At 41.2% G+C, this 27,761-nt stretch overlaps 1 protein-coding gene across 3 annotated transcripts in view; it reads left to right on the forward strand.

Moving 5' to 3' along the window:
- Positions 1 to 27,761, forward strand: part of CHCHD6 (coiled-coil-helix-coiled-coil-helix domain containing 6) — a 135,734-nt gene that overhangs the window by 84,369 nt on the left and 23,604 nt on the right. For all 3 annotated transcript variants that reach the window (XM_075183642.1, XM_075183640.1, XM_075183641.1), the window contains one exon: positions 7,776 to 7,911. In XM_075183642.1, coding sequence (XP_075039743.1) covers positions 7,776 to 7,911 — 136 coding nt within the window. The remainder of the gene's footprint in view (positions 1 to 7,775; positions 7,912 to 27,761) is intronic.

The following is a 27,761-nucleotide window of genomic DNA, read 5'->3' on the forward strand; positions in this document are numbered from 1 at the left end:
ACATCTACCTAATTTGCCGATGAAGCAGGTGATATTGACATGAGTGCGGTCACCATTAAATTTAAGATCTCCGGTTACCAGCCCAGAATTATAATATTCAACACAGGCGTAATCCTGAATTACCAGTTGCCACGGTTATCACAGATAACTATACTTGCCACGTTTTTTTCCCTATTTTCCCGCCGTGAAAGTAGTATTTGCTTAAAGGTAAATAAACCATACTGCATAGTTATATTATTAATATACCTTATTATCATTTATTTATGTAGCGCTAACATACTCTTTAGCGCTTCACAATTAGGAGCAAACATCATCATCAATTATTTATAATTCTGTAGCGATTACACAGTAATAAAACAATACAGACAGACAGTGATAAAAATAAGAGTGGGTATTAACAGACACATATTGGTAACTGGGCTCACAAGCTTACAATCTACAGGATTCTAGGAGTTTGCCAAGAGTCATAGATTGCATGTTATGCATAATAATACTGGACAAGATCAGGTTACGATTTCTAGTTTACCGCTGCTTTAAATACAGGATCTATTCCTATATTTCTGAGTGTTAGACTTCTTTTACATAGATGTAACGTTTTACCTATACTTTCAGTTTATTAGAGGAAAATAAGCTGGAGGGAAATAACATATATTACAATGTTATCACTGAGTCCAGTGTGTGATGTTATAGTCACTGTGCTCTAGTGCTAGAAAAGTCCTCACTAAATATCTGAATAATTGAGGAATCAATCTGCCAGAGAGAGATGCTATATTTCCTCTGATTACAGACTAACAAGAAGAGATAGTCTGTGGACCGGAGAGATAAGATGGTAAATGAGATGCGATAAGTAGTGAAGACAAATATTGGAGGGATACACGAAGAGGCAGAATCTATTAAACTTCATAATAGTTCTGAATAATATCTTCGCAAAAACAGTTCACGAGTTCACAGCTAAAGGTATAATCCCTTGAAAAACAAAATCCTTTTACCAGCTCCACAGTTAAACATCTACGACTTCACTAATCTGTGACATCATTTTGTTGCAGTTTAAGATTTATGTCTGGGTGATGACGTTCATCCCCAATAATAAACATTAATACTAGACATCATTGCCAAGCTGAATATATCATTTGTTTTGCATTTATAGAACCAATCTGATTTTCTTGTTGCATGTATGCTGCAAACCTGTCCAAGCGTTCTTTTTAAGCAACCAAACATTTTAAGTCTCACTTGTTTTTATTAGTAGAAATCTTTCAGGTGTTGATGCTTTTAACTTCCCTGCAAACGTGTTGCGTAAATGAGGTTTTTTGTGCCTTCAGTGTCTTTGAATTGATAAACATGAGAGATACTTAAATGAAAGAAAAATACAAAAGACACTTCACCTTTTAGTATTTCCACCTGTAAAACTTCTGCGTGACTTTCCATGCACGCCGCTGATGTTTTGCTTGTTCCACTTTAGTTTGTGCCTTTTTAAAACCTCGTATTGTTCGAATTGTTAGCTCACCGGCGGCTCAACAGCCACTTGTGAGTTAATAATACATCTTTCTGGAATCCCAAGATTGGCTGTGACTAAGATGAATTACTAATTCACTGCAAGCATGCTTTCTCCTTCCAGTAATAAAAAGCTTGCCTCACATATTCACCCTGCCGCAGATGTCTTTCCTAAGGAACATAGAATGCCGGTTTCCACACCAAGGCAGAATTACCTGATTGATCTTGACTGTAATAATAAGAGAAGGATATGTTGATGAGATTTCATTTACTAGAGGAATACACTCTCAGACGCGTCTTTCGATGGTGTCACTACGTTGGTGGTTTGCGAAACCAAGTGTCAAGGGCCTACTAAGAGTTGGCTAAGGGAGGCAATTTCTCCCTAGGCCACAGACGGGCAATATATTTAACCCCTTGACTGCTGCAGGGGCAAAATCTGATTTGTTAGTTTATTCAGAATAACGGTTCTCTAAGAGAACGTTTGCTGTAGATGTCTGAACCAGTTAAACGAGCCATTAGGATTATCTAATGTGGAAGAACAGCTGTCCTATACTAGGAGCGAGTACTACGTCTTTTTGCTTAGCGTGCCTTGCGTGAAATCGCCTTACGCGTTCTCAGAAACTGGTCACCCGTAAATGCGCCGGTGCCAGTTTGCGAGACTCTGCCGCTTGAGCCTGGTGTGGCGGGACATGGGCGGTTTAACGTAGGCCAAGTAAGGAAGGGGGTGTGTTGGCGCAATTGCGAACGGCTGCAGACCAGGGAAAAGACACACATGCCGTAGAAAGCTGCATTATTTACGGGTGGTCAGGGGGAGGTTGTGGCTATCTCTCTGTATTTACTAGGCACTGGTTGTAGGAAAGGACGCAGCAGAAGGGAGAATATTTAGGGATTTCATTGCTGCTGACCACCACATACTAACACTTAAATAAGTACAGACACAGTTACATGTTATTTTTTTGTAAATTATAAGTTATAATTAAGTAATATTGGCATGCCCACATGGGCACAGTCATATAACAATAATATACACACATATATACAGGTAGAGTTAGATATTGGTTTATCCGTAATGTTAGGATAATTAGAACTGACACAGCATGGATAGTAAGAGTCTCTCTTATGTAAACTAAACAATATCCCTGAACGTTCACTAGTACATGCTGAAGGACGGGACATAACGGTCACAATATTTACAGTAATGAGGTTGAAGAATCTGAAAGCATAAAAGACAGAAACATTGATTTAGTTTAATGGTTATAAAAAAGTCTCTCAAGGTTCGGAAATATGATGCAGAAACCAATAAGATTTGGTTAGAGTGTCAGCTCTTGTGTCTAGACATTTTCATGTCCACCCTTCTAACATTGTCACTGTATTAATTTTATTTCTGACATTTCAGATAATTTTTTCTCCTGGCCATCTAAGTGTAAACATCTTATTTATATAGATTGTATTTGTCGCCATATTGTTTGTCCTGTGGACGTCTGTGAACTACGAACGTTTTTATTCAGATATCTTTGACCGATGATCCTTTTCTGGCACCGGGATCTCTGAGATACGATTCATATCACGAATCACTGATGTACATCATGGCCAAATATCCACCAATCTCTGTGACTAGGCTTCATTCTTGTTGATATTGAAGCAGCCAATAAAATGAGTTTTTATTGCGTGCAGACAACAGGTACACACTTAAAGAATAAGGGGAACTGGCTTAGAATCTAAAGCAAAAAATGAGACTTATTATTGTAATGAGCTGAATTCTCAACGTTGTCATTGTATATTTATTCCATTCCGGAGTCCTCCATTGGTCATTTAAGAAGCGCACTACATGCATAATGCCAAGGCCTTGGATTTGCTCCTGTGCCATGTGCACATGAAAGTACCACCCTACTATTTGCTGTTGGGAGACGCCTTCGGCAACTAGAAGTGCCTCTAGTTCGGCGGCGGTGGATAAATATGAAGAGAAGCACTGTACTAAAGTCTGAACGACATATCAGACGTTCGACCTCTAGAGCTTTAGAACCATTACTTTCATTAAATTTCCAATTTTTTCTCTTAAACTACTTCTCGTTTTAGCCTAATTTATGGTTTATATTAATCATGTTACTGTTGTGTGAACACTTCTTTATTACATTTGCTTGTTGTGCGCCTAAAAATGGTCTTTCCACACAGGGCAACTTTAAAGTGTAAGACCCGTAAGGTCAAGGTTAGGTTTTGTGGCACCTCTTACCAGCCGGTGAACATTGTCCAGAGCACTCCTTTTTCACCCTCGCCAGCCCACTGTCAAACTGAAATCTTGTTTTTTGACTGCCAAACTAGGCACACCTACTCCATACTTGTCAAGGTACACCCTCACCAGAGGGGTTGCAAATTTTAGCCCGGAGAGCAAGACTCTACTCAGCAGCTTATTAGGAACATATTAAAGGGAAATAAATGCAGGTGGCCCAGTGATCGGGCCCAAGGTAGTCCACTATGGGACCGGTCCGGGGGGGCAGATGCCCCCTGCCCCTTAGCCCAGCCTGCCCCTGGCCATCACCCCCCAACTAATGCAGACTTCTGTTTTTCTGCCAGTGCTGCCCCCCATGCGAACGTTAACGGTACTTGCCAGCTTTGAACATCTGCCCTCTGTACGATGCACTCAGCCCATCAATGCGCAATAATGCCTATCACATCATCGCTTATTGGTGGTGGGACATGATGATGCAGTAATATTTACCAGAAGCCTCCACCGCTGCATGCGTTTTGCATCATCGCACAGCAGTGAATGGGGCGCGAGGGCACCTATTTCTTTCTCACGCCCTCCTCCTCGCCCACATCTCTCACCGTCTGAGAAAATGTTCTCTATTGTCTCACACTCCTAGAGAGTTAGCATAAGAAAGAATATCCACTTCATCTTGGCTGTTTTCAGCTTTGTAAATTACCGGATCACAAAGCAGCTTGCGTTTTCCACCCATCTAATACCGTTAAGCCCACCGAGGCTGTGTTTTAACAACACATTTCTGTCGGCTAAAATAAATTGGCTGCTCCACTAAGTTTAGGTGATGGGTTCACTTTAAGCCGTTGAAACCAAGCAGAATCCAAAATTATCCCGGCATTTTACAGACATTTCTTTCCTTATTGGAAATGGAAAGGAAAAATCCATTGTCGATTTTGAGAGATCCCAGTTTGCCAGTTCACAGTCAGCTCAGAGTCTGCGCTGATACGTTCAGAAAGGAAGTAAATGAACAATCAAATCTATTTCTCTCTCACAGTACAGAACCGCGGGAGAACCATGATTTATTTACACTGTGTGCTGGCAATACACATTGTGAGGAAAATGAGGTTTAAAACAGACACAAAACTAGCAATTTACTTGAGCGGCGGAGTTTTAAAGAGAAATTATAAAAGAGAAATAACTTGTATTTAGAGGTAGTTAAATAGCATTTCCTCACATATGTACAATGTGCACATTGTAAAGCACAAGAAAGTATGATTAAATCCTGATTCAGCTCCTGTAATAACGAGGCATTTGTGCAGCATTTTCTTCACATGCTTCTGGGGGTTAGACAGTTGTATAAGGTCATGGGTTGTGTTAAAATCCCAGGAAATGTCGGTTTATGGAGGGACTGTTCGCAGACCTGGAATTACCCCTCCATGAAATCCTATAATCTTGTATATAGCGTAAATATATCTATGGTCCCAGTAATTAAAATGATCATTATTTTTATGTTGGTAGAGATACACATGCAGAATGATTTATCTGGACAAATGCTGCAATCAAGCAGCAGTCCAATGTCCGGCCAGATCCGCCATTAGTACTTTTGTCCAATGTCAGTGTGGGGACAAGGTTTTCATATCATTCGATTCTGGTGGCATCAGATTTTGAGTAATAAGAATCGGACGCTATGTGTAACAGCTCATTATGTAGGAGAGGAGCGTTAGGCCTCCTTCGACAAAGGAACGCGCCAGGTTGCGTAATGTGTTTTATGTGTGCAATACAGGACAATTTCTAATGCCCCTTTCATCAACTTTACTTTCTACGTTTCCTATGTGTAAGGCCCCAGGTGTCCAGATTTTCCCAGGATAGTCCACTTTATTCTACCATAAGTTTTAGCCGTGGACTCCCTAGAGCACACTCCAGTCCTATGTAAGCATTACCTCTAAACCCCAAATTTTACATTGTCAGATAGGAATCATAAAGAGTGAAATACATGAATTAGTTATAACTCTTCTGAACTGATATTGCAGACAGCGATCTACTGCAACTGTAAGCTCCCCCCACATCTGTGCGACGGTGCCCTGATGGGATGGAATAAAGGTTAAAAAGTTGAGCAGTCACTTGAGTTGCTGTGACATCACTATCCCTGTGTGTAAATCCACCAATCCAATCCAGTGTTTCTGTGCAGCAAGTCTACAAAGCCATCAGTCACTCACTGCCTGGTATGTTAAAGATGCATCCCTCCCCCCTATCATGGAACCTTGCTGCTGAGGAGAGGATACCTCCAGACCTTTATATGTCCGTGAACAGGACAGTATTTGCACGAGAAGGGGTTGTGGTCACGCTAGCACAGGTCTTGGCCTCATCCCCCTGGGATCGCCTCATGCCCACACCTGCTGCCAGCATTAAAGGGGCACAAATATTGATTCAAGTCAACTCATTTTATGTTAAGTTGCAACTTTTGCATACACTTGTGATCCTGTTCCATATTTGTTCTAACCTACATGTTTTTGTATAAAGTGATGAATTATAATGATTTAAGGATTTGTCCAACCATCTTAATGAAACCCCGCCCCATGTATATTAAGAGGAGCGGGCCATAGAGACCTATTAAAATCTATAGGCAGCTTGTAGTGCACTAGTTATCGGCCTGAAAAAATGGGGTGGGGTGTGTTTGATTAAGAATTCCCCCATTTACTGTATGTGAGGGGCGTGTTTGATTAAGGTCTCCCAAATAAAGGCATTATAATTCCATGATGGAAAATGTGCGAAAATGGCCAAAAAATTATTGCTGATTAACCAATTGCCCTTGACCAGGGTGTCCACTCTCAGCCTACCTGTGCTGACAAGCATCTAATATATATTCCCCAGCTATACGCATACAGTCCTCCGTCATTAAACAATCTGCAACACCGCAATGGTTGATCCTACAGCAGGAATTGTCTACGGGCGCCCTGTATTAAATATGATGTTTTCTTCCGTCTTCCTATGGGTATTCCCATTATTGTATCCCCTGCTGTTCTTGGCTTCTACTAGAATATATGTTTCTCCCCAGCTGCAGCAATTAAAAAAAGAGATTTCTATCTTGTCGCATTTTTACGTTCTTAAAAAAAAAATTGCTAAATGCTTTCAAACTAATCTGTCACCTATTGTCTATTTATTTTTCCCAAATAAAACTTTTTGTTCAATGAAACAAAATATTTTACAAGCATCACTAGGCTCCCTAGGGTGTAGCAGCATCAGGTGTCATAGTAACAGTGAGGGCACTGCCTTAGGGGGATTGCATGCTCAGATTACAGGGTACCAGACTCTCCCCCATGGCATGTTGTCACTGGGGAGTTTGCCAGCGTTGATGGTGTATTGGTTTAAGCATTTTATTTTCTTATGCAGCTACATAGTATTTAAAGTCTCTATAAAATAACAGGAAATAGCAGCTGTTTTCATGACTGCACTTCTTATTTTATTGATGGTCATATTGTGGAGGTTAATTGTATGGATACACTAAATATCCATGTTGTTCTCTATTTAACGGTCCTCCCTTGGATATGTTTCCACTGATTACTCGGAGTTCTTAGTGTCTGTTTCTCAGTAAGCGTTTGGTTAATATATGACCGGGCGCTAGTTGCTTTTAGGCAACCTAGGCCTTGGGATCATTCGTAATGGCTACTAAGGCAGGACATAGGACTGGAGTCTGCTTTGGGAGTCCACGGCTAAGACTATATAGCCGTGATTGGCAGCCTGATACCCTTCAGGAGGGCATAGGCGACCATTTAACCTTTAACAGGGCTCCACATTACTCCTAATCTTAGTAATAAGTTAAAACAATATTTAATCAAAGAACGAAACACCTATCTATAATGACATATCTGCATTCTAAACAAGTGTTACAATCTGTAACAAAAATATCTGACGATGAAACGAAGTAGCTGGGGGCCGTAGATGAAAACTGGGAGTCCCGCCTGTTGTCCATCACCGTTCCCTAGTGTCTGCTTAGGACTGTCCATGGCGCTAGACCTGATTGGCATGCCTTTTTACTGCTGCTTCGTTGTTGTATTGTTAATAATCATTCCTGCTCTGTTCTCCTTAGGAAGAGAAGTTACGACCCGGTGTGCCTGGATCTTCAGTCCAACGTTCTGAAATGTTACACAGCGAACAGACAGGAGCTGCTCAATTGCAGCGACGTGGCCAAAGACTACCGGAACTGCGTCAGAGAGGCACAGAAGGTAATTCCTTGGGCACCGCGCGGTTCTTTCCTGTACTCTGTGTTTTATTCCTATTTGCAGAACTGAAAATACTATTTTTGTTTAGGTCTTTCTAGGCCAAAATGACAAGTTCTGGAAATAACACATTTTGACACTCACAAATAGTAAATAAAAATATATTAAATAATGGAAAACCATGTATACCCACTGCCCTCTGTTCTCAGCCATTATAAGATTCTAAAAGGTCTCTGTGTTATTTGTAGTGACACGCTCCCCTCATACCCTGCAGGCAGCCATTTTGTGGGCTGAACCAACTCGGCCTATCAATTGGCTAGAAATGACTGACATTACTGAGGTACGGAGCTCAGTGAGGTCACTTATTTCTAGTAAATTAACATTCTGTATTCTAATGTATATTGGTTCAGCCACACAATGGCTGCCTCCACTGTGAGCAGGGGATATGTACGCTTGTAAAGGGTTTCACCATCAGATTTAAATATAAGTCTGACAGGTGAAAGAAACACTATATCGAGTAAGAGGTGCAGTTGGGCATGAATAACGTAGCTGTCTGATGGTGGACGCTCCTTTAGTAGGTTTATGTACAGGAAGTCTGGTCCGCATGGAAGGAAATGTTTCCTTTACAAGCTCCTGAAATGTTTGCATATACTGTATATTGCTGAATATTGGTAGCAGAGACATAAAGATAAATAATAATTATTGAGGCATTGGAGAATTAACACAGACCTGCTGTATTCTGCAGATCACTATATGTAAGTGCCATGTTGGCGATAGTATCTCCATCCTGAAGACAACTTTTTACCTGCAAGGTGACGCTACAGAAATAGTGAGGTCAACATGACCTGTTCCACTGACATCTTCATACTACATCCCACAGGGCCTCTTATATGTGTTGTATGTGACGCACAGCAAATAAATCCCACTTGAACAGATCTTTTGGACAAGTTACTCTATAGGGGGAGTTCAGTTGCTGGCGCTGTGCCGCTCGGATGTCCGACTGCGCACATGGCCAGCCGTTATGGTAGGATTCTCCAGTTATTTTGCACACCTCTGTGTGGTGCGAGGAAGTGTGAGCGGAGATTCCTACCATTACAACGGCGTTGCATGTCTCTGAGTGTTCCAAAGGCACTTTGCGCTGTATTGAATCTCCTTCTATAAGTCCGAGTCTCCTTCATGTGAACTTGAGTGAAAATAATGCTGTCTTCTTTCTGAGGTTACACATCTGTGCTGCAGCGTGCTGTATTTCACCAAAGTAGTCCAGTAAAAAAAAGTAAATAAATCACTGGTGATGTGCGGCAATTCCAAAGCACATCAACCTACTTTTCGAGTACTTTCTTGATTTTTCCAGTGGTTTTGTATCCGTTTCTCTTTTCATACATTTGTGGTTTGCAAAACCGCCCCCAAAAACCATCAAATTCTAGCGATTTACACAAACTGCTGTTTGATACATTTCCTCTCAAGTGGTAGATTTGCTAAAGTTCTAAAAAGGAGACGTGAAGGTGTTGCCCATAGCAACCAATCAGATTCTATCTATCGTGTTCTAAAATGTACTAGAGAAATGATAGCTAGAATCTGATTGGTTGCTATGGGTTTTTCCTTTTTATAAGCTTTAGTAAATCTACCCTAAGGCTCTCTGACAGAGGAACATTCTTATCACCGGTCTGAGGGGCCGAGTGGACTATCTCTTCCAGTGTGACCGCAGATATCTGTGTTTCCATCAGTACTTGATGGTTTGTGGACCCCAGTTTGGCTATGATGGGTTACAAGTTAAATATTGAGTAGCATGAATATATAAACACTATATAACAGTTGGGTTAAAGTCAAATTCATTGCATCCAATTTCGTAGGCATTGGATAAAAGAAATAAAAAAGTAATGAAGGTTGGATGATGCACGGGATGAGATAACAATGTGAATGTTACGAGTAAACATGGATCATAAATATTTTGCTTTTTAGGCTGCTGTGCTTGACACGTGTAAGATGTTGGTAAGTAGCGTGCGGTAATGTTCCTCCCAGCGGTGCAGGGGTTTTGTGTCTCTAGGGGTGTCTTGCCAGCGTCAGGCGCTTTTATTGAGCCTGATGTCTGAGGCAGAGATTCTCTCCTTCCCATTAGCATGTCCAGGAAAGCCGTATTCCTGATTAAAGTCGTGCATGAGCCCAGCTGCCAGCAACGCTCCCTACAGAAGCTGAGACAGAATGAGAAGAGAAAATTGTCAGCTTCTGTTAGAGCCGCTCGCACGGACCCCCCCAGTTTACCTAGAAGGTCACTGTGTGCCTCTTATTAATGACACCTGTAACATCCATTTATAAAGTACATCTCTAATATACTTCCTGTCTCCTCCATACATGTGTGATATATGCAGTACGTGATGTTATATGGCGCTGTCCGTGTACTTGCTGCAGCATGTTGTATCTTCCTGGACCCTGGGGAGAGTTACAGGGTCAGTGTACGCCTATCAGTCACATGTGCAGACGTCTCACATGTGGGTTAGATGAATCAACAGTCCCTCCTTTTATCCCACTTTCTATATCTGTATGTGGGGCATACATATGTTCAGCCAGATGATGTAGTACAAAGTGACATATGTATCTAAGCCTGACCTATATATGTACCCGTATACATAATATGTGGGGTCCTGCATCAGGCAATGCAAAATTGGAGTTTTGGAAAGTAATGTCTATAAGTAAGGGCTGGAGCGTACATGGCAGTCGTTTCAGTTAACATCTCTCTTTAAAAGGCGTAATGTAAAAAAAAAAAAAAATGAAAACCAATTCATTTTAATTGTTGCTGTTTTTCCATTGTGAAACATAAATTTACCTACCTTATGTAGAGCCTTGGGAAAAGAGCAGCAGAATAATGATGTATTGTTAAAGGACCACTGAACCCCAAAATGTAAATTTTCTTATATGAAGCATAAACGTATAATTTATTATTATTATTATTATTATTATTATAACAAAGGGTCTGCAGTGCCGTACATGACGTATACAGAAAACAGTGACCCATGACACAACATGATACATAAGGAACAAAATATGAAGAACAAAAATATATAACTATATATACACACACACAGGTAACATGGTAAAGGAAATCAAATTATTTCTGGTACAATGAGTGAAAGTGATGGTAGAAATGAGCGAGAAGTAGGCCGAAGCTTAAGAAAACAGGGCTAGGGAAGCAGGCTAAGAGGTACAGAGGGTGATGGAATAGTAGAAGGAGCACACATGGAAAGAGGGCCCTGCTCCTGAGAGCTTACATCCTAAAGGAAGGGGAGACACAAATAGGGTGGTACTAACTGGGGGAGAGAGCTGGGACAAGGGAGTTAGGAGGAGGACTGATAGACTTGAAGAAATGAGTTTTAAGGGCACGCTTGAAGCCTTTAAGAGTAGATGCTAACCTGATGAAATGTGGAAGATCGTTCCACAGCTGGGGAGCAGCCCTGCCAAAGTCCTGGAGACGGTAGTGAGAAGAGGTGATCAGTGAAGTAGTGAGGCAGCGGTCACAGGCAGAGCGGGGGGGGCGGGTAGGAGTGTAGGTAGAGATGAGATTGGAGGTGTAGGGAGGGGAGGATTGATTAAGAGCTTTAAAGGTGAGGGTGAGGACTTTAAATGTAATTCTGTAGGGCATGGGGAGCCAATGTAGTGACTGTTGGAGGGAGACTGCAGAGACAGAGCGGCGGGAGAGAAAAATAAGGCGGGCAGCAGCATTGAGGATAGACTTAAGAGGGTCAAGGTGAGAATCAGGTAGGCCACAGAGAAGGAGGTTACAGTAGTCAAGGCGAGAAATTACAAGCGAGTGAACGAGGGTTTTCGTGGCTTCCGTGGTGAGAAAGGAGCGTATCTTGGATATATTCCAAAGGTGGAAGGAGCAGGATTTTGAGACGGACAGAATGTGAGGTTTGAAGAAGAGGGAAGACTCGTTGTTTACTGTTCTAACATTCCACTCCACCTCTGTCCTTTCATTAGGAACCAGTGACAAGGCTGAGGCTATTACACCTTCCCCTTCCCCACGTATACCGACTATGGGTCCTAAATTGGACAACCCCTTTCATATTGGTGCAGCCCACTAAATGGCTGCTTCTATTATATAAGTGATGGTTACATTTACTTTACAATGGCTGAGGGTCTCACAAGTTCAATATTGAGCTCAGCATTAAAACATTTTATTGATTCGTATACATTAGAAAAGCATTTGCCTTTGCAACCAATCCCTGTTCACACTAGGGTCAGGAAATATATATGTTATCAACGTACATCTTCTGGCCTAGGTAATTCATTGTGACAGCGTACATTTCTCTTTTGATATTATTATCTAACATGCTGAAACAAAGTAGCTCAATTCTTAGCAGCGATACGTTGAAAATAAACGTATGCCAGTAATAACGCCATCCGGTATGGTGTCAATAAAAGCAACTGTTTGTTTGTTTTTTTTTAAGACCCTTTTGCGTATGATATACAAATGTTTAAAAAGCTAGTAAAACGCGTTTAAATAACACCAGTGTGGGTATGACGCTTACATTTGTTGTGATACATGTTTGTGACAATAGTGCACTTGAAAGACTGAACAAGTTTTAGAAAGACATTTAAATAGTTTCATCTTGTGATGTAAAGTTCACACAAACTTATCAGCTATAATTGCTGCCAAAGGTTCATCAGATGCTGCGTTACGTTGTATATTTATTCATTCATATCTTGTATTTTATTACTTAACAAGTTTTGGCCATTTTTACACAACTTCTTTCACGCAGAAAAGTGTTCAGTTTCAGTGCCCAAGTGTTGATTAAATATATTCATATTTAGTAAGTGTCATTTTTGTAAATTTAATTCAGAATTAATTATTCACCAAAACAGGTTCTTCTTAAAAGGGATTCAGTGTATTGCAAATCATCCTAATGCCAGTCTATAAAGGACTCTGTGTTAATACATAGTCTATCACAGTGAGTAACTTTACTAAAACTGACTTTTATTTGTCTAGCTGACTTCCCGTTATCAATTCATTATTTTATCTGGCAGGACACCTGACGTGTAACAAAATGTAAACATACGTGTGCATATCTAGTGTATGTGTGTATATGTATATGCATGTGTGTGTATGTATATATATATGTGTGTGTGTGTGTGTGTGTGTGTGTGTATATATCTATATACACACACCCACACCATACAAATTTATTTGGTACACCTGCTCGTTTATACACGTATCTAATCAGCCAATCATGTGGCAGCAGCTCAATGCATAAAAGCATGCAGACACGGTCAAGAGGTTCAGTTGTTCAGACCACATACCAGAGTGGGGAATTAAGATGACATTGACTGTAGAATGATTGTTTGTGCCAGACGGGATTTTTTGAGTATCTCTCGCAAAACAAAAAATTCCAGCGAGCGGCAGTCCTGCGGGTGAAGACACCTTGTTGATGAGAGGTCAAAGGAGATCGGCCAGTCTGGTTCAAGCTGATAGAAAGACGACAATAATTCAAATAACCATGTGTTACAAGAGCGGGGTGCACAAGAGCGATCCTTGATGTGAATGAGGCACAACAGCAGAAGACCACACCGGGTTCCACTGCTGTCGGCTAAGATCAGGAACCTGAGGCTACAGTGGGCACAGGCTCACCAAATAGCTAGTAACCCTGTATATCAGTTATTTATAAATCTGAGAACACACTGTCAGCGAACACCCTGTTCCAAAGAGCTTGCAGTTGAATAACAGAACACTCTGTATATTTTTGCCCTCGCTATCTGTCTGTATAAACCATCTGTCTTTCCTTTCCACCGGCAGCGTGTGTACCCCAGCAAGCAAAGTGTTACACGTGGAAGCAGTGACGGATCTTCTGGTGGGTAGAATGATCTGATTGGGACTGCTTGAACCTTGCCAGCATCAATTAGCGAGGTTTACTTTCTGTCTCTTAATGTTATTGTGGCTCTCGCAGCAGTAGATCTTCCCTTGACCTATATATCTTTATTACTCTCTCCCGTACCCACAATGGGATTACCCAAGACAAATTGCTTTCAGTATAGAGGCCTTGTGCTGAGCCCAGACGCTCAGTGTTTGCATTGTGAAGCTCACCTCTTGTGTGAGAGCGTGCAGGCGGTGGTTTATAACCACACTAATTAGACTTATTTGTCAGGATCTCAGCTTAGCCTGCACTAGAGACGCAAATAACTCCAAATAACTCCGGAGTAATTATCATCTGGTTGTTGTTCTCGTTTAGTTGCGTATGGTATACTTCTGAATGTGAAAGTTGATGGGTTTTATGTTAAGTATGCTATCCTTCAATCCAATGGTCTTTTTTTATTTTTTTGTTTTTAAATTGTTAAGCAAAGACTGTGTGGGCCACAAAGTTTACTGTTGGATCAAATGTAGATGCCCTAAATTAGTCAATCCATCAGTTTTGTCATTGGGACATATTAACCCAAAAGCGATCCGATTAAAGCCGATTTATTGAAGTGTGTGTATCGGAAATCATCATCATCACCATTTATTTATATAGCGCCACTAATTCCGCAGCGCTGTACATAGACCTCACTCACATCAGTCCAAGTCCCTGCCTCATTGGAGCTTACAGTCGAAATTCCCTAACATACACACACACAGACTAGGGTCAATTTTGATAGCAGCCAATTAGCCTACCAGTATGTTTTTGGAGTGTGGGAAGAAACCCATGCAAACACGGGGAGAACATACAAACTCCACACAGATAAGGCCATGGTCGAGAATTGAATTCATGACCCCAGTGCTGTAAGGCAGAAGTGTTAACCACTAAGCCACCGTGAACACTATTATATCTGTCCTACATTTAAATAGAAGTGAATGAATTGCTGGATTTTTGCCAAATGATCTAATTAAAAATGATCAGGTTGTAATATCTCTGCGGAAATTGTTAAATTTTGTGACTGCACTAGATATGCTATATATTCTTTGGTATTTTTGAACTGTTAACAACTTACACATCTTTCCTTTTTTTTTTTTTTTTTTTAACTACTTAATGGCCAATTTCGTTTTGCGCGTGCCCTATTTCAGTTGGCTTTCTTTGGGGGGTAAAATACACATTTTCAAAATGTTGTTAATTGTAAATTCTCGAGTATAATGATAGCCGATATGCGTGTCATTTTGTAACTGAAGGAATAATATGGTAGTAAGTACTGGTTGAATACATTTTTTATCTTTACTTTTTTTATATGATTTGTCATTTGGTTTGTGTTGCCATTTTTCCAGCACTAAAGGATTCAGTGTAACCTGGTTCTAATATAGCTGCTTCTGTTAGATCCAGGTTACACTGAATCTGACAGAATATGTGGATCCAGCAGTGTTAGTAGGCAGAAGATACCTGATATAACCTGGTGCTGCCCTCTGCTGGCAGAATTCCTTGTTTCATCACTGCAGGACTGTTCCAGGATTTCCTGTTCACAAATGGAAGCATACAGTGTTCACTTTACACAACAATCGTGGTCTGGGGAACCAAGTGAGATGCAGCCTGGAAGAGTCTTTGGATTTCTTGGCTGTCATTCATGTGCCACGTTCTTCCTGACATTTTTTAATATCAGTGCAGATATCACTTGCCAACCCTGCTCTCTCTTAATATGGCACAAGTTTGCAAATGGTTGATATGTGACGTAATGTGTTTATGCCCCTTACCCTTATTTATGGAGTGTTTGACAAAATGGGGAGTGGTCAGAAAAAGTAAGACAGACGATTGTGTGGGGGGAGCCTGAGCAATAAATCATTGCACTTAGTAAAAGTTGCAGTAGGGCACATGCAAGCTAATAGCATAGACATCTGAAGGTGGGGAAAAACTTTTGTGATTGCATTTTACGCGGGGGCGTCGGGTCCCTGTTGTCTGCAAGGTCACTAGACAAACCAGGCAGTTGAGTTTCGTTAATGTCCGTGGCAGGGAACCAACTTGGAAGCAATCACTCATTAACGTGGGGAGCTGACTTTCACACCGTAGCTGCAATAAGAAACATTAATACAAATGCATGTAACAATGTATAGTCGCTGCAGGCCATATCCCGAGGATGTCCTAGATCCTTAGTATTATTAACAGAGCTCCAATTACCTGTATCGCCTCACCTTCTGCCTCTGCTATGTATGGAGTGCAATTAATCTTTGTAGAAGGCGCCAGGGGGCATTCTAATATATACCAGATGTCACATTCGTTAAGCAAAACTGGAAGCCGCAGAAGCAATCCAGAAAGAAAATGAACAATTCGAGAGATACAGAGATGTGTCCTAGAGAGGAATGACATCAATCTCCCAGAGAGACGCCGGCTGTCCTTGTATTTTAGAAAGTGGTGTCAACTGTTTAATAACATCCAATACCTTGTAAGCTGTCACCCTTTTCCCTACCTGAGAGGCTGCGTCGTCAATGTATTGCCAACCGGCCAGACTGGCTCTAGTCCCGAGTTCTACATTCGTATACAGCAATAACTACTCTCCTTCTCCCAGCTTTTCAACCTAATCACGTTCTCCTTTCGCTTTAGTTTCAGAGACGCCTGCATGTAAAATATATTTTTTATGGGGTATCTTTTAATATGTCTGCCATTGTGAATATTGTACGAAGTGTCTCATCGCTGTATCATTGCCGGAAGCGCTGTGTAAAGTATCCTGCATTTAATTTGTGCCTTTTGCTGGTTCATTTTTTTACTTTCTAGATCATATTTTATTATGTTTTGGCTCTTTGCGAGGTGTACATGATTAAATGGCTTGAGGCAAGATGCAGGGCAGAGATACTGGTTTTGGGGGATGTGAATATGATAAAGGGGATCACAATTTAGATCATTTTTTTCCCTATTTAAATAATAATGGAATAATAAGCTCTATAACTGCAGTTGAGTGTAGAGCTAATTATTATAGTTAGCCCTATCTGAACTTCAGGATTCGGCTTTAGAGCCGTCAACTAGTAGAGGTGGTAAGGTCTGGAATAATGTGTGGGTTTTAATATACGAAAGAGGAACAATTTCACACTGTCTGCTTAAAGAGATCCATTTCGGGAGTGTCATGAGGGTGGTAGATCAAGTTTTGTTTATTGCTTAGAATTGGTAAACATCTTTGGTTTACAGACTATTGCTCCTGAACAGTTGCTTGTGAATCATTTGATCACAAGCAATTGCTTAATAAAGCAACTATGTACGATAGCTTGCAATCTCTATCACACAGCAGATTCCTAAAACTTTCCTGCAGTCTATTCAAGCTCCCTGCAGTTGGCCTGAGGACTCGTCCTGAGCAGGGCAGGGGAGAAGTTGTAATTGGGAGAAGCACTGAAGCAGGGGCAATGAAAACTGGTAAGAGAGCAGAAGCGAAACAGTTCAGAGGAGAGCAGCAGAACCTAGCAGACACCAACAGGGGAACAAGTGAGTCATTAGCTGGGTAGCATTAAGGAGGGAAGCAATTGTTAGGGAGCAATTATCTCTTTCAAAGCGCAATGTTTGATTTATGTCTTTTGAGCAATTGTACTTCGGAGCAATTACTTAAAATAAATTGTTGGCTTTACTAAAATAAAAGAGCAGGTAACAGACATGTTTCTAAATGTTTATAGGAAATCTAAGAATTGAAGAAATTTTCATGGGTGTTAGGAGGAGGCTCATACTATTTATTCACCAGAATGTGGCAGAATCGCAAGCCCTAGGTAAGGCGGTCTGCAGGGTGTCACAGGCCTGTAGGAATCCAGAAGACAATTGCTTGCACTAAGCTCATTTAACAATGGAATGTACAATATCAAAAGAAAGCGGCAATTTTGTGGGCTGAATAAATATTAAACTCAAATTAAATAACGCTCTGCTCCTACCCATTATCTTTGAGGTGCAAGCAATACCGAGAATGAACATTTCCTACACGCTCTGCATGTCGAAGCCCAAGCATGGTTTTCATGTGCACAGATTCCAGGATGCTCAGTGGCTTGTTAGCAATGATGGGATGATGGGGGAACATAGTTCACTCCAGCCTTTGGTTTAAATAATGCATTACTTCCCGACTGTAACACCACTTGAAATTTACAAGGTCAGCGGCGGAAGGCTCTTCAGAAAACGTGTTTCTGGTATAAGAGTGATTGTGAAAAGAAAACTATCTTATAAGACGAGTATAAAGACTACAGTGAAGCAACAACTCCTTGGATTCAATCCCACCTCCTAGCTCTTCAATTTCCCATCTTATATTGTGCACTCTCCCTAACCCCCCCCCCCCCCACACCCACCATTCCTCTCCTACAGTTCTTTTATTTTTAAGGAAAAGCCATTATCATGTTGCGCCATCTGCCCTCCAGACTGAAGAAGAGCCCCACTATCGATCATGAGAAATAAATGTTTGGAATTGCAAGGCTCCATATAATTTAGGATACAGTTAATATGAACAATCCCCCAGCTCTGCCATTTGTTTTTCTGCAATTCCTAGGTGTCTCGTTTTCCAATAATCACTGCTTTTGTGTGGTACCTGCCAGTCAGTGCTGAAGACTCAAGTGTTCCACTTACCCACAAAGCAGGACCATTGAGAAGAGCTAGCCTCTATATCTGCTAGGTGACAAAGGGTAATGCAGTCTCTAGGCTTAGTCTGCTCTCTCTCTGTCTCTCTGCTGAGACTGCCAATTAGTTTGGCAGCCACTGACAATAGCAATTGCTTCTTTTTTTTTTTTTTATTATTATTAGATTTTTTTTTGTACGTGAGGAGGACACCTATGTATTAGAGAGTGGAAGGTAAGTGCCAGCTCGTTTCACACGGAACTCTGAGAACCTGTCAGATGATAATGTCTCTTGGCCATTGTGTATTTGACACAGCCAAAGTGAGCGAGAGCGCAAAGTCTGTAGACGCCAATCCAGCGAGCACATTATCTTACCTAGTGTTTGTAGCAGGCTGCGACGAGGAACTTGGTGCCTTGCCCGTTTCTGTGCCAGCCATGAGTGACTGCAAGCAGAAGTATAACATACGGGATTGAATGCATCAAGACTCCTGATATTTACATAGCTGATTAATTATTTTTCAGTTTGTTTTCGTCTCAGTTGTCACCTTAGATGAAAATAAAGCGTGGCAGGGAATTGCCAAGTGAGTCTGCAAATGCTAAATGTGTTGTGCTTGTGCCCACTAAGTCTGCTTATATTGTGTTTTTTAAAGCCGTTTTAATTTCACAGGTTGCGATACTGTATTTTGTTCGGAATCGTGTTCTTATTATTAAACAGGAAAACAAGCCCAGCTGTAAGCATTACAGCCACGTGGCCAGGATCCCTGTTGTGCAGGGAACGAGTCTTGTGCAAGATTGTAACATGTATAAACCGAAATGGGAGCTGTCAACTTTTCTGCTATGGAAAAGGTAAATATAACATTTGTTCATTGATGAGGATACCAACTGTGCCTTTCAGAGGATACAGATACATTATCATTTACAACGGGCTTGGGAATCAACTTGACACAACGTAATCTACCTACCCCCATAGCAAGATAATAGGCAAAGAGTAACCACCTCACAGACAGTAATTTACTCTCTTATTTCGGTGATTATAAATGTGTTTACAAATAATAAAATATCATAAGAATAATTTAATTGCGTACTTATATTTTGTGCAACTGTTTATTGTAATTGTATAACCTGTAGCCAAATGTACAATGTTTCATTTCTGTAAAGCCTTATAAAACACAGATACAAAATCAGACTTGGGAAACCTGTGGCTGACAGGTATTGCTTGAATTTGTAGTCCCACAAAAGGAGACTGGCCCCCACGTTGCCCCCCTCAGATATAGATCAACATGGGTGTTTACGATATCAGGGTTTGGGTAGAATGCCAATGTTAGGGCAAGCTTCTTATCAGGTAGAAGCTGTATTGTTACATCTTCATATCAGGTAGAAGCTGTATTGTTCCATGTAACCAGCCAGCATGTCCTGCATGCTTTTCTGATGAACTGTAGTAGCCCCAACGAGTTGGAATAATATATACATTATATTATACTTCATCATCCTATCCTTTCTGGTATTTACCCAACAATTCTTGCCCCAGGCTGCACTTTTTTACTTTGACACCTATCCCGACTTTTGGCCAGGGTGCATTTACAGTTGCCTTAGTGGTGAATAATTACTGAATCTGCCTTGTCCATACAATAAGAGGATATCTTTTCCAGTATGCTACCAAAATAAAAGTTTGCATCTAAGAAATTAAAAATTTACTCTGGAGATTAATGGTCTGCGCAAATTGGGTTTGGTTATGGATGTGCGATCCACTTCTGGTGTGGAAGTTTTATTCTCTGCATGCAGAAAATGCTCTTAGGCTCCATTTGCTAAAAATAAAATAAATACAATTATCAGAATTGCTAAGAAAAAAAGCTGATTGGCCGGTTTTAGCATCTGCTGTGCAAGTGGTGCAGCTTGGAAGCGCTGGCCGTGTGACCGTCAATGAAAAGAACACACGGAGCTATAGATCATTGATTCCTATGGTTTCACAGTTTAGTGATGTATGGACTTGTTTCATACAGTCATGGAATTGACACCACAATCTTGCCACTTTGTTGTTTATAGGATCTTCCGCTCATTACTCTGTGCTTTTGGGGAATCCTGCGCCTTCCAGTATCTAATTCTCAGCTTCCTACTTGCCGCCATTCCCCTCTTCCTTTTCATGTCACTGCCCCTGTCACATGCAGCCCTGTCCTCACTAACACATCACTCATCTCCTGATATACTCTGCGCTGCTGGAGGACAAGCTCCGTGCACTATAATAACTCCCCTCCTCACATCATGTCACTGCCCCTGTCGCATGCTGCCCTGTCACTTGTACAGTCACATGAGTAGTCAGGTCACACTGTCTCACACAATCAGCTCCTGAAATAATACAATAGTCTGTTTTTTGGCTTTAGTTTTGGTGACATACGGGCAAGCTAGAGATGAAGGTTAATAACAAAGTGCTCAGACCACAGTTAAATACACTTTAAAAGTGCACGTCTGGATGCAGTTTCTTATATTATTACTATTTGCAATTGCATACTATAGTATTGCCTCCTGTAGTTGCCTCCAGGAGAATATACAATAATCCACAGATCATTTTCCATACCGACATCTGGGATTTTCTAAGGGACTTATTTTATTATTTATGAGTCATTTTCTTTAGGTTGACATTGGAAAAAATAGGGATGCATTTGAGCCTCGCCTCAATAAACACTTTAAGTACACTTAACGTATGGGTGGTATGACTTTCACATTTCTGCTCAATAAATATTCTGTTTTGATTCCACTGACAGTTAATTTGTTACATTTTTTGTAATACACACCTACAAGTTCCACTTAGATTTCTATCTAGAAAATAGCTTAGATGAACAATGGACAGACACACATTTTACCATACTGGAAAATTGAAATGTAAGCCAACATACATAAATGGGTGTAATTAAGGTTTATGGCAAAGAATAAGTTATCTTTCTCGACAAATTGCCCAAATACCTGAACATGTTTCTTACACATTGACAACACTTATCAACTAAGACCTACTTCCAGAAGATTGCTAACTGTTCCTACATTCTAAAAGGAATCTCAAATAATGGGGGAATCTCGAATAATGAGGGAATCTGCCTACTTCTACCAGATTTCCCACAACCTGTCCGATCCATTTAAAACTGACACTTTTTTAAGATCTTTCAAAACTTCTGTCACTGCATTGCATGTTCTGTAATGTAATGCTTAATACTTTGTTTGTTACCAGGTCACAATTATATACATGAAAACATGAGGTGACTCAATGTATTTTTTCCTGGTAAATTACTTTTATAAATAAATACAATTTCTATAGAATTGGCATTTAAAAACTGGTTAAACATGATGTTTTATATGTGAAATACGTGTTACATTGAATTAAGCATCCACTTTTATGAGTGAGAAAACAAAAAACTTTTAAACGTTTTAACGCTTTATTTTAAGAATTTTATGGGTCAGGTCCGTATGGACACTTTTTCAGGCATTCTGGGAGTGAATTGGACCTGTACACCTGAAAAAAACATCCATGTATTGTTGCCTGATGATGTTTTCATTTACTATTGTGCAATTCTTGATAAAAAAAAAAAAAAAAATCTTTTTTTTTTTTTTTAAAAAACTCAGTTCTCCCTCCAGGTTTTTTTTTTTTTTTTTTTTATAGAAAACAATTCATGGTTTTCCTGTGTGTAAAGAGCGTGAATAACTGATGGGGAAAAAAACTCCTATTGTGAGCAATTCAGACACTATTATCGCACTGTGTGCACAAGAGCATTCAGTCACCTGCTGTTCTGACAAGAAGACGATGACCCAACTCAGGAAAGCTGTGTATTGATCTCCTTGTATCCTCCCATGTTGCCACTTCTAAATACACAAACGGCGAGAAAGCAACGTATTCCTATATCACCCGTTTCACGTAGAGGTTTGACACACTCTTACGTGTTAGACTTAAATACAGCACTAGACCACCTCCAACCCCCTTTTACTCCCCTGAAACTAGCTTGATTTGCCACTGGGGACAACCCCTTCCCCCCCCCCCCCTCCCCAACTTCCCGGCAGTGGGATTAAATGTGCCGACTACCTAGTACCTGGTTAAGCGTTCAGTCCGCCCTATGCTAATATGCTTGTAGAGCCCTCTTGCCATCTACGTCAGGCTAATATGCAGTTGGCACAAACAACCCTGTCTGTAATATAAAATCTGTCTTCCTTCACCCCCCACCAATGTTTGTGTTCGCTTTCAAAACTCTTGGCTTTTTTAACTGCTCACTGGAATCTTTGTCTCATTTCTTTTTAAAAGATCAGAACTGTTTAGTGGAACGGAGGCGTGGACGAGCACTACTGAGGGGGAGGGAGCTGTCACGCCTGCACCTTGTCTCTCCTACTCGCTTATCCTCGAGCGCCCACCCAAGGATGACTCATTATCTTCAGCTTTTACCATGGGAATACGTCAAGATGAAAACTTTACTACTTCCTACTTTTTACTTTTAAGAACAACTGTTGCCTTACACTTTAAAATGAATTTCAGTTTATGCCTCTCCCTGTCCCTAGTCTGACACCTAGTCAGCCTGTTTGGACTATCGGGCCCTGTGACTGCATACCTCTCAACTGTACGATTTCGTCAGGAGAGTCCAATTGGAGGGAACATTCCAGCGGTTGGCAGAAAATTTTCCCAGGCCGACCAGAAGTTAGGAGTTAGGTCTCCTGCTTCGTGCACCAAATACACCTGCAATTCAAGTTTGGTTTTTTTTTGGGGGGAAGGGATGTTGGGGACTGCTTAGCACTTTGAATTCGGAGAATGTTTGCTGTCGCCGAATTGTCAGGGTGAAAGGTGATCTTGCGACAAGCGCTGCAGATCCTGCCTTTAACTGGAATAGTCAGTGTCTTGTGCACGACTCGATTTTCATGTCTGCATTTGTCAGGCAAATGTAATTTTTATCCTATTCATATAGTTGCATATCCCTGGGGGAACAGATCCCCCCCTGTCAGGGCTGGCTAATCATCAGCACTCTGAAATGAAACGCTACAACCTGCTGAGACCTTGTCATATCCACTATTCATAAACAAGCTTGTGGATGCTCATTTACTGAATGATACTAATTACGGCGATGAGTCCAATCAATATAAAGGTTTGTATGCGCCGCTGATAAATCCTTACGTTTTTAAAAATTAAGCAGTTGTGTTCTGTGCTTTGTTTTTATGTATGTTAAATAGAGCCAGTATTACTCCCTGCATTAAAAAACATTCTCTAGTATTTACACAAGGCATAGATGTATAATTAAGCATTTAATGGATCAATTTTAGGTACAGTAAACACAGACTTTTCCATATCTCCCGGAATTCCTGATTGGAACAACTGGGACATATTAGGCCACACCCACAATATTCCATGCCCATTTAATTTGACCTATATATTTTGATCACTTGGGTTGGGTGCTTTTTGACATCACTGATTTATAATTTAATATATTCACTTTGTACATGGGTCACCTATTTAAATTGTGGGTAGGTTCCATTCCGTTTGCATTTTGTCTAATAATATAATTATAGTCAGGAGAGGCCTGGCAAATTTTATCTGGGAGGGGGGGATGCCCGTCTCTGCAGCCATATTAGGAACATTTTAAACGAAAAAAAATACAGATGGCCCATCCCAAGGTAGCCCTCTATGGGACTGGCCCAGGGGGGCAGATGCCCCCTGGCCCTCAGTCCAGCCTGCTCCTGATTACAGTGTTCCTATCATTACTCTGGAATATGCTGGAGCTACAGAAAGAAAATAATTTTAGCTATAACAACTTTGAAGCTTAGGACCAGTTTACATAAAAGACTTACAAATTCATCACCTCTGCTTTTAAGTAGGTGCATTTTCCATTGTAAATGTTGCAATAAATGTTTTATTTCCTGGAAACTTACAATTCTAATCCAGAGCCTGTGGCTCTTTAAACGTTCCTGCACTACAAGCCCCAGCAAGCTCTGTGTAGTTGGAGAAGCGCGATCCTGTAATGTTACCTACGTGGTGCGCAGCGTCTGAGCCTGTGCAGCGTAATATATAAAGCTCGCTGTGGCTTTCTGCTCCTCTCCGCTCGCCATTAGGTAAATCGCTGCCGTTTGTGTCCTTCATGCTCCCTGACCAGAGCCCCCCCTGTCACTTCCCATTAGCTCTCCCCATCTGGCCCACGCTGCTGTCTGCCAGAATTATAAAGACATCAACTTTGTTTAAACCACCAAGTGAATCACCTCTGCTGTTTGCGCAGAAGTCCCGGTCGCTCCCACTCTCTAAATACATTGATAACCTGATTGACAGTCAAGTTTTGAGTTTGCTATGTGACTTTGTCTAGTCGGTTAGATTCCAGAATTGAACTGTAATTTCTGCAGAGCAGCCATGTGATCCTCGGGAATTACATGTAAAGAGATGTGTCCCACAGATTGCCAACGTCACCCACTTTCATACCTCCCAGCGCTTAAAATTTATAAATCGAGACACATTCACGCCTCTTCCGAAAGGAGATTGTGGACACGTTGTGTTAAGGGCGTGTCTTCATAAATAAATGTCCAGATCGCGCCTAGGGGTATGTCTATCACTTTTGAAGGGCTAGGCTGCCCCTATTCCTCTAGCCTTAAAACATCCTTGAATTGATGAATCCACCCAAGACACTTGCTTCTGGTGCGTCCCAAACCTGCTCATGATATTCCTTCAAACTTTCCAGGAGCTGACTGGCAGGACAGAGGGACCGTCACACCGAAATTGGGACAGTTTGGTTGTATACCCTTTTTTATGAAGGCTATCCAATCAGCTTTTTGGTTGTGCCTACAGAGTCAGCACGGTGGCTTAGTAGTTAGCACTTCTGCCTTACAACACTGGGGTCATGGGTTCGATTCCCGACCATGGCCTTATCCTTGTGGAGTTTGTATGTTCTACCTGTGTTTGCGTTGGTTTCTTCCGGGTGCTCCGGTTTCCTCCCACACTCCAAAAACATATTAGTAGGATAATTGGCTGCTATTAAATTGTCTATGTGTATGTGTTAGGGGATTGAGACTGTAAGCTTCAATGGGGCAGGGACTGATGTGAGTGAGTTCTCTGTACAGGGCTGCGGAATTAGTGGCGCTATATAAATAAATAGATGATGATGATGAGTCTTGTGAATTGTGTTATCATCTCCGGTGTTCTTTTTTTTTTTTTTCTTTTAACTTAACTTTTTCTTTTATTTAGATTTTTTTTAATGTAAAAGCAGTACAGAGTACAAGAAGTACAATTACCATGTAAATGGCAAAGTCACATCTCCAGTGTTAATTTAGGTGACTGTCCGTCAAATAAAGGAGCCATGTTGCCCTTTTAGGGAGTGAGGGCAAAGTGAAACTCTTTAGGATCTGTAGAATTTAACATAAAAAGCTGGTAGGAGAAATATTGCACTATGGTTACTTGGATTAGGTGTATGTACCAATAGAAATTCAATACTAACCTTTAATAAGTCAGCTTTCAGAACATGAACAAATACAGAGTATTGGATTAGGAGACGTATTACGTTACTGGGGACACAGATTTGCAGAAAATAAATGTTGAATCTGAATATTGAAGCAAATGTGTGCAGAGAACTTTTATACTGTCATTTATTAATATTACTGCAGGCTGCCATATTATGTTATCTGCTGAGCTTAAATATTATATATGATATATTAGTATCAATACTGGCTGAGGAACTTTGGGATGTTGGAGATTCCTCATTCTTCTTGGCAAGAACACAATATTGTATTGCAATGTAGTGAACACTTTTCTTTTTTTTTTCTTCTTGTAAACAAACTTAATAATCCTCCAAATTGGTCAACTGTTGTTACCAGAAGGGGGTTTATCTATCTGTTGAATAAAATGTTATAAGGATATTCCCACTGATACCGCTTTCATACTGCCGCCCCGGCAATATCCCGGGTTTTTCAAGCCAGGTTTTGGCCGGGGCTCGGAGCGTCCCAGCTCAGAAACACCATTCATACTGCACCTCGGACCCGGAAATTTCCCGGTTGACCCCATTCATACTTCACAAGTCTGTGCCCTGGCAATTTGTGGGAGTCATCACCAGAGCAGTTTTCATTGGCTGAAAAATGGGGATGTCATTGAAAGGTGACTGGTTTTCTTTTCTTCCACGGGCTCCCACCTATGACATCATCCTCCAGAGACAGGCAGACAGCCAATCAGCTTGTTTTCTGTGCAACCCGGGTTGAAAAACCCGGGTTGCACCATTTATAGTGCAGGCAACCCGGGTCCGACCCGGGAATTACCCCTCGATAAATCCCGGGTTGAAGACCCGGGTTTTTAGACCCGGGATTTTTGACTTGTACCATTCATACTGCAATAAGACCCGGGTCGTTTGAGCTCGCCCCGGCAAAAACCCGGGATTTTAATGCAGTATGAATGGGGTATGAGAAGCACAGTGTGATGCAACCTTCAAAAGCTGTCAATTTTTTTTGAAATAGGGTGTATTTAGTGTAGTACCAGCAGGTGTCACTGTTTCAACTGCTGTCTATGGAGATGTCAGCTTGTGTTTTTTGTAGACATTCAGTTCCAATGAGGACACCTTCAGTCTAAAACAAGGTACTGCATTTTATTCAAATCACCAGGCGAAAGCAATAAATATAATGGGAAAAAAATGTATTAGTTTCTAATGAAATCAGTTGCATTTCTTTTATTTTATAACCATTTACAAATAATAAATATATATCTGAATGATACCCCTAACTGAAGATTTGTACCTCAACAGCAATAGGTCATGTTTATGGTTTAGGTGAATCTTGGCCTAAACCGTAAAACCATAAAATCAAGGGCGACTTCATTTTACATTAAATCAGGCACTCCAGCAAATGTAGCCAAAGTATAGTTGGAGAGAACAGAGCTCGATCTCTAGATAAATAGTCATTATCTTGGCCGCCAAGCTGTCAGTTTCTGTGCTGGGGCTGCAGTGCTTAGTTCGTTATTATCATGGTCGCTATTTGTAGTGCTGTGGTTGTGTACAATAGTGCTGGGAGCTGGAACCAACAAGTGTCAGAATACTATTGTTATGGGACTCCAACAATGCAGCCCCCAATAGAAAATGTCACATGTCTGAGGATTAAGGGACCCCTAAATTATATTGTATGAGAACTTCTCTCTCGCTCCTAACCTCTCCTTGTCCTTCCCTCTCTCGCTTGCTCTCTCCTCCCCTCTCTCGCTTGCTCTCTCCTCCCCTCTCTCGCTTGCTCTCTCCTCCCCTCTCTCGCTTGCTCTCTCACCCCCTCTCTCGCTTGCTCTCTCACCCCCTCTCTCGCTTGCTCTCTCACCCCCTCTCTCGCTTGCTCTCTCCTTCCCCCCTCTGTCGCTTGCTCTCTCCTTCCCCCCTCTGTCGCTTGCTCTCTCCTTCCCCCCTCTCTCGCTTGCTCTCCTTCCCCCCTCTCTCGC

The sequence above is a fragment of the Mixophyes fleayi genome, chromosome 8, assembly GCF_038048845.1.
Source record: "Mixophyes fleayi isolate aMixFle1 chromosome 8, aMixFle1.hap1, whole genome shotgun sequence".
NCBI lineage: Eukaryota > Metazoa > Chordata > Amphibia > Anura > Limnodynastidae > Mixophyes > Mixophyes fleayi.